Here is an 8,213-nt window from a genome sequence, read left to right on the forward strand (position 1 = left end):
TCCCTACACTGAGATGAAACTGAGTCAGCCAAACTGAAAGAAAAGACTTCAGGGATGATTTTAGACTCTGAGCCCCTCTCTTTAGATTATCCCTTTTGACCATGAGACCAGATCCATGATCCTTCCTGCCTCAGGTCCCCTCTAACCCACTGCACTTCTTCCTCACAGCTTTTGGGAATGCAAAGACTATCCGTAACGACAATTCCAGCCGATTTGGGAAGTACATAGACATCCACTTCAACAAAAGGGGAGCCATCGAGGGGGCAAAGATTGAGCAGTACCTGCTGGAGAAGTCCCGGGTCTGCAGGCAGGTAAGGTGCTACATCTGCAAGGTGTGGGAGCTGCTCAGTCAGCCACTGCAATACCATTCTCCTTGCAGAGCTAACACTTGCTCTTCTCCTGCAGGCTCAGGATGAGAGGAACTACCACGTGTTTTACTGCATGCTGAGAGGGATGACAATGGAGCAGAAGAAGAAGCTGGGACTTGGGAAAGCCACAGACTACAACTACCTTGCAATGGTGAGAGTGCAGCGAAGCAGAGGTTTGGTGCGGTGGGGTGGAGAGAGCTTCTTACCAAGGGAGTGAGAAAAAGGAGGTGGCTTCCTTCACAGCCCAACAGCTGCTTCGCTGGTTGTGACTTATTCCTGAGTTATATGAGCTATTCCTGAGCCTTAGCCACAGGGTTTGTAGGACTTCTTTGTCCCACCACCACAAAATTCACATTCTTAGTGCAAACTCTCATGTGTAGCCCAAGTTGTTTTCACTCTTCCTGCAGAGCAGGACAGACACTTGAATGGTTTTGGTGGCCAGGCCACTTGTCTGGAAACAACCAGAGTGTTGGGTATGAGCTAATGCTCTTGCAGCTGTGATGGATGAGGAGGTGGGCATGGCTGGATGGTGCACCTTCAGCAGCATATGACACTGAGCTGTCTCTGCTCCATGTGTCTGGCAGAACCAGCAATCTCCAGCCCCACTCCCTAATACCAGTGTTACCATCCAGAGGAGCTGGTAGAGGCAGGTGTCATTAAGGCTGGTCCAGCAGCAGCAGCAGGGCTCGGATCCAGGTTTCTAGCTGGATCAGAAAGAGCTTCCAGAAAGTTTCTTTCTCACTCTGTATCCCCCCCTCAGGGAGCTTTTTCTCCTCTGCTGATTGCAGACACATGGTAGCTGGGGTGGTAAGTGGTGCTCACAAAGGTGAGCACCAAATCACAGTGTACACCAAAGGGCAGAGCCAGTTCTACAGGTTTAACATCATCTTTTGCTGATCCATCCCTTAATAAAAGGTCTGCTGACTTAGGGGGAAGCCCTGGCTAGCTGAGGGTTACCCTCAGGTGCTCTCTGCTTCACCTCATGCACTGTGTGGCCCCTCTGCCTCCCCAGGGTAACTGCACGACCTGCGATGGCAGAGATGACAGCAAGGAGTACGCCAACATCCGCTCCGCAATGAAGGTCCTGATGTTCACCGACACGGAGAACTGGGAGATCTCCAAGCTGCTGGCTGCCATCCTGCACATGGGGAACCTCCAGTATGAAGGTAAAAGGACTAAATACAGTGACATGGTCCGGTGCACTTCTGCTCTTTATTCTCAGGGTGAGAGGGAGCCCAGCTTAGGGCCAGAGGGCTGTACCCAGACAACCTGCCATGGTGCCATGCCAAGGACTCTGGTGCTTATTGTGGCGTTTAAGAGACAAGACAAGAAAGGAGGAATAAGTCTCCTGCCTGCTCTACAGGGCTGTCAGACTCCAGTATGCTCACTGATATCTACCTTTCCTGAATTTAGGGAGGTTGAATACGGCCACAGGCCGCTCAGTAGGCTCAGGTTTTGCAAGGAGGGACTGGTGGAGTGTTTGACAAGTCCCTTTGTGACTGGACATGCCTTTGTAAAGGCACCACTGCTGTCAGAAATTAATCAGTGATTTAAAAGCCCCTTTGGAAGACAGAAGCCTAAAGCACTTAGACCCTAGAGGCATTTTTATGCCATCAGTCATTTAGGGTGGCTGGCAGAACAGCCAGCAGAGGGGCTCCAGCAGCCACATGAAGTTTCCTCTTCTTTCTGATGGGCAGATTTTGCCCAGCCATCACACAGAAGCAGTGGAGAAAGACTCTCACCCTCACCCCCATCCACCTTCTGCAGAACCACGTCCCTCACTGAGAGCTTTCTCTCTGCCTTTCTTCCTCCAGCTCGGACCTATGACAACCTGGACGCCTGCGAGGTTGTTCAGTCAGCATCACTAATCACTGCGGCATCGCTGCTGGAGGTCAGTGGCTCTGGGGTGCTGCCATCCCCTTGCTGGCTTGTTCCCACATTCCCAGTAGTGTGGCAAAGCTTTTTCTGAGCCAGGCTCCCCGTGCACCACCAGCTCTAGGAGGCTGGAGAGACCTGGGTAAGCCATACTTTGCTTTGCACTGGCAGCATGATGGTCGATGTCTCCATCTAAGCTGGTATCTGAGCTCCTCTTCGTGTCAATGAAGAAAAACAGACACTTTGGTGACACATCATCCCAAAGAGAACATCCAAAGTAGCTCAGTCCCTAAAACAGAGTGTTTCCCTCTTTGAATTAGACAGTTCATTAGAGATGAGACAAAGATGTCACTTACAATGTGTGTATCTGAAGTGAAGTGAGATGAACGTCACGCAAAGCACCCATGCAGTGGCTGGAGCATTTGTCAGTGGCCTCCTCAGCAGGTAACAGGGCTCCCTCAAGGACAGCATCTCATCTCCATAGGTGCTGCTGTTCCACAGCTGTCTGCAGGCTATTTTCATGTACTTTATGGGGCGGACATTGCATTGGCTTGATGTCAGAAGTACAAAAAGAGGCCACGGGCGTGCAAAGCTATGTTCACGCTGGGAGGACACAGCCTTGCAGGCTTTGCTTTTCATCTTGTCTCCCCACACCTCACGAACGTCTTACATTAAGTCACAAGAACGCTTTCCACAGTATAACACCGGATAAAAGTGTTAATCACTCTCTCAGAAGATGCCTGTGACATCATTTGAGATATTTGCCCTGTACAGCTAAGCACAGTCACTTCCCTCCAGCCATGGGGGGCTGCACTGTTCCTCTCTGGCCATGCACGTTCAGGCCTGTAGCCCATGCCGTTGTGAGGACACCTTGTGTTACAAAGTCAGCAGATGTCTTTGGTGGTGGTTTTGCCAGGTTGATCCTCAGGATGTGATGAACTGCCTTACCAGCCGGACTATCATCACCAGGGGTGAGACTGTCTCCACCCCTCTCAGCATGGAACAGGCACTGGATGTGAGGGATGCTTTTGTAAAGGTAAGTCTCTGGGCATTCCCTTCTGCTCCTGATGATTAGCTGGAGAAATCTGCCACTTTTGAGGCCAGAGAATCCACTGGACAGGAAAAGTGTCTTGCTTGGTGCTTGTGTGAGGTCAGATCAACAGATGGCCTTGCAACTATGATCTCATTGGGATGCACAAAATGTTGAGATGGAAGGAGTCTAGGTAGCTGAGTCTTCAGGGGATTTGTAATCTGGACTCTAGACTGTCTATACTCCAAGGTGACTTGTGGAAAGAACCAACATTCTGAAATTACTTCACCTCAACTTCAGGAAAACAACCTGGCTTGAGCCCCAGGGTTAAGTCCTCAGCTTCTGTAAATCAGAGCAGCTCTATCAACACCTGGAACACTCTCACCTGAATTTCAGGATTTGGGCATGTCTGCAGCAAAGCCAAGCATCACAGAAACAGCGACAGAGCAGTTCAGCAGACATCAGGGCAGTTAGGGAGAGCATCACCTGAGGCTTTGGGGTGATGAGTGTGCATCACTGCTGTGCTGTTTGCAGCCCCATTTAAAGTTGCAAAACAAGTGTTGGTGGCATATTTTGACCAGCTTGGTCCCCAGCTCTTTCTGTGGGGAACTGATAGATCAAGCTGGGTAATTTGGTACCTAACTAATCTACAAATGCAGACTGTGACTTCTCTAGTGGTGATGGACCTTTAAACCAGGCTCCCTTCCTGACAGCACTGCTGTAGCTTACACAAAAGAAATTCCTAACACTGTAAAACACAGAGTTCTGGAATTTCCGAAGCAGCAGTAGCTGCTTCAATAACTCAGCAGTCTGTTGAGCCAGTGCTGCAACATTTAAGGCAGCAACTTGTACAGGTAAGATGTCCTTGGCTTGCCCATCAGTGTAACATAGCTCCACTGATTTGTGGGGAGAGGTTTAGAAACCAAGGAAAGATCTGTCCGGCTTTGCAGTGATCCCATGGAGCCCAAATTTAGGACTGTCCAAATCTGGGATTTTGCTTTAGGTTGTGTCTTATCTAGACTTTCAGATCCATGTTCCTTGTCCTACATAACTGCTCTTGAAGCTTTAAACCATGCTGTCCCATTGCTGGCCATGCTTTAGGGGAACCTGTGCCATCACAAGTGAAGTGGTGCCAGAAATTATCAGGGCAAACTGCTAACCTGTCTCAGTCACCTCTGGTTTTGGGGTATTGCAGGGAATTTATGGGCGGCTCTTCGTGTGGATTGTGGAGAAGATCAATGCTGCAATTTACAGACCTCCTTCCCAGGAACTCAAAAGTATCCGGAGATCCATTGGCCTTCTTGACATCTTTGGTTTTGAGAACTTCACTGTGAACAGGTATGGAGCCTGTAAAAGGAGGGCCAGGTCTTAACCCTCCTCCCCACCCCAAAGCTCAAGGTCTTGCAGTCCTTTTACCTCTTATGAGATCAACAGCTCTGGGCTGGGCCAAGCTTTTTTCTATATGAGACATTTTTAGAGCTGATCACTTTTATGTTGCAGTAGACAACACATTTCCTAAACTGATTGGTTTGGGCTACACACGTATAATGTCTGTAATATTGTTTTGGGGGAGGAAAAACTGATTATATGAACCAATTATGAAATTCTCAGCCCATAGCAACCTTACTGAGTGGTTGATGTGTTCTGAGAGTATTGCTTCAAGCGTGGAGAGAGATGGAGGAAGATAGACCATGGTGGATCTAAAGTGGCCTTTCCTTGACCTTCTCTCCACAGTTTTGAGCAGCTTTGCATCAACTTTGCAAACGAAAACCTGCAGCAGTTCTTTGTGCGCCATGTCTTCAAACTAGAGCAGGAGGAGTACAACCTGGAGAACATCAACTGGCAGCACATCGAGTTCACTGACAACCAGGATGCCTTGGACATGATTGCCATCAAGCCCATGAACATCATCTCCCTCATTGACGAGGAGAGCAAGTTCCCCAAGGTGTGTTTTGGGCTCAGCCCTGCTGTCAGGGACTGTCCTGTTTTAAACACCTTTGCTCTTGCATGCTGGCACCCCATGAGAGGTCTCATCAGCCCAGAACACACACTTGCCAGTGGGTTGCCTATTCATAGGTTTTATTGCTCCGTCACATATTTTCCATGAGTACCATAACCATGCTTTAAACAACTTAGTATTTCTGATGGCAGAATATGACTGCCAGAGGCTCAAGAATAGCTTTTGACAAAGTTTTGAAAAAAATAATGTTAAATATAGCCCCTTTGGAGCACTATCTCAAATATAACGCAACATACCAGTGATATTTAATCAATTTTTAAAATTACTCCTCTTGAGTAATCCCCTCCAACACATCTGTTCTCAAAAATAAATACACAATTGTCACCCAAGACAAAAAAGAAATGCACTTTTGATTAGAAAATTATTTTACTAGGACAAACCCTGGTTAAATGTCAGATCTTCTCCTGCATGCCTAGGGTACAGATGCCACCATGTTACACAAGCTGAACTCCCAGCACAAGCTTAACACCAACTACATTCCTCCGAAGAATAACTATGAAACCCAGTTTGGCATTAACCACTTTGCTGGAATTGTTTACTACGAAACCAAAGGTACGAGGCAGCTCCTGGGGCTCCGGGGGTATGAGGGGGTGCTTGGGGGAAGGTGAGCTGCTGCTGCTGCATTGGGGCAGAGCAGGATGGTGTCAGACCCATCAGACCCGTGGTGGTGTCAGTGTACTCCTCCTCTCCCTGCAAGGAGCTGGTCCTCCAGCAGTGGCCACAAGCTGCAGAGTTTGGTGCTCTTTGGTCCATGCATGTCCATGACAGAGTTGCAGCCTGGCACCACATGGGTCTTTGACCCAGTCTCAAAATGCACCTCAAAATGTCTTCCATCTCTTGGTCCCCCTTTCTCTGCTCACATCACCCCTGTTATCCACCCCCAAGAAGAGCCAGTAGTCCAGCAACCCAGAGGCTGCTTGCAGGGTGCAGCCTGGCCATGGAATCATAGAATCATGCAATCACAGAGTCATGGAATTGTTTAGGTTGGAAAAGCCCTTTAAGATCATTGAGTCCAACCATTAACCCAGCGCTGCCAAGTCCACCACTAACCCATGTCCCTCAGCACCACATCTGCACAGCTTTTCAATACCTCCAGGGATGGGGACTCCACCACTTCCCTTGGGCAGCCTGTTCCGGGGTTTGACAACCCTTTTGGGGAAGAAACTTTTCTTAATGTCCAAGCTAAATTTCCCCTAGTGCATCTCGAGGCTGTTTCCTCTCATCTTACTGCTTTTTACCTGGGAGAAGAGACTGCTCCCCACCTTGCTACAACCTCATTTCAGGAAGCTGTAGCAAGTGAGGTCTCCCCTCAGCTTCATTTTCTCCAGCATAAACAACCCTCATTCCCTGAGCCACTCCTCATAAGACTTTTGTTCTAGACCCTCCACCAGCTTTGTTGCTCTTTTCTGGAGACACCCCACCATCTCAGAGTCCTTGTAGTGAGGGACCCATAACTGAACACAGTATTCAAGGGGTGGCCATGTCTCACTGTGTCATTTATCTATGTGTTGTCCCATTATTTCTCTAGGTTTCTTGGAAAAAAACAGGGACACACTGCATGGAGACATCATTCAGCTGGTCCATTCCTCAAAAAACAAATTCATCAAGCAGATCTTCCAAGCAGATGTGGCAATGGTAATGCAAGTGGGAGAAGACCTTTACTCGTGGGGGTGTTCCTGGGAGGGCAGAAGATTTGCAAAGAGTCATGTTGCTCTGATACTGTTTGGGCTGTTTCAAACCTGTTAGTGTGAGCCAACCATCAGGAAGCATTGGTGTGGTGTCACAGGTACCCTCCATAGTCATGCCCCCTGTTCCCTGCATTCAGTTCATCAGATACTTGTTCTGTGCTGTGAGTGCTCCTCTCCTAATTGTGCTGGGATGGGAACAATAAGGTTTGTGATTGTAGAAATCTAAGAGAGAAAGAATTAGCCCCTCCAACTGAGTAGTTCAGATATGTGTATTATATAGAGAGTGAGAAGTGAAGACCAAGTACTTGTTGACCAGAGCAGAATGAAGGGACAACCTGGCTGGCCTTTAAGCACTCTAGCAGAACTGGGAGGGACCAGCCAACAGTCCTATTTAACTGTTATGACAGCAGAGAGAGGGGACACCAGGTGTAGCAGCTGAAGTTTAAAGCTCTCCTTTCTACATCCCAGTCCTCCAGGAGGACATGTGCTTGCTCCATGCTCAGCAACAGGATAAGACCATGTGTGCTGAAGCTTTGAGGAAAGGCACAGTTATTGCTTTAACTCTTCCCACCCTATTTGAGCATTTATTACTGGGATACCAGTTTAGGTGCTGAGATTAGTGACTATTTCACCATTAAGAACATAAATACCTGATGTTTTATTGAGTAGGTTGAACATCTGCATCTCCCTACTAAGACACCATCAGCCATGCTCCCAAAATAAAAGTAGAAACTGTTTTAAAATGTCAGCCTTGCAGAACCTGGAGGTGTACACAGATTGGTCACTATGGCCAAATCCCTCCATCTCCCTTGGCGAAGCCATGGGACTGCAGAGGGTGTGGGGATATAATTTTCCAAAGCAAAGAATAGTTTTTAGAAGTTGCAGTCCTGTTTCCAAATGCCAGCTCATGCCACTGAGGGTCCAGAGGGCTTAAAGACTTTAGGAGTGTCAGGCACATAAAAATGCTGGATTCCTTTGCCTGCTGAGGGAAAGAAATGTTTCCCAAGAAATTTCTTTAAATGGGCTACTTTTAAATGGGCTAACGTGCCTAAAAAGGCACATTTGCAAGCCTTGTTCATGACCTTTGGCCTTTTTCCTCATGCTGAAATGAATAAGCAATATTGACTTCATTAGGAACAAGAGAGTGTCTCTCAGCTCCACTTAAGCTACCAAGTGGCATGACACTTCAAGTGGGTTCAGCTCTGTCCCCAGATTTGGATACTCCTGCTGAA

At 48.0% G+C, this 8,213-nt stretch overlaps 1 protein-coding gene across 1 annotated transcript in view; it reads left to right on the plus strand.

Moving 5' to 3' along the window:
- Window positions 1-8,213, plus strand: part of LOC103773827 (unconventional myosin-VIIa-like) — a gene marked incomplete at its 3' end in the record, with an annotated part of 38,592 nt that overhangs the window by 15,285 nt on the left and 15,094 nt on the right. Inside the window, exons 6-14 of the mRNA XM_008941207.1 lie at window positions 169-311; window positions 406-519; window positions 1,381-1,534; window positions 2,183-2,259; window positions 3,160-3,279; window positions 4,469-4,611; window positions 5,008-5,218; window positions 5,710-5,845; window positions 6,822-6,928. Coding sequence (XP_008939455.1) covers window positions 169-311; window positions 406-519; window positions 1,381-1,534; window positions 2,183-2,259; window positions 3,160-3,279; window positions 4,469-4,611; window positions 5,008-5,218; window positions 5,710-5,845; window positions 6,822-6,928 — 1,205 coding nt within the window. The remainder of the gene's footprint in view (window positions 1-168; window positions 312-405; window positions 520-1,380; window positions 1,535-2,182; window positions 2,260-3,159; window positions 3,280-4,468; window positions 4,612-5,007; window positions 5,219-5,709; window positions 5,846-6,821; window positions 6,929-8,213) is intronic.

The sequence above is a fragment of the Merops nubicus genome, unplaced genomic scaffold (assembly GCF_000691845.1).
Source record: "Merops nubicus isolate BGI_N331 unplaced genomic scaffold, ASM69184v1 scaffold3375, whole genome shotgun sequence".
Taxonomy (NCBI): Eukaryota; Metazoa; Chordata; class Aves; order Coraciiformes; family Meropidae; genus Merops; species Merops nubicus.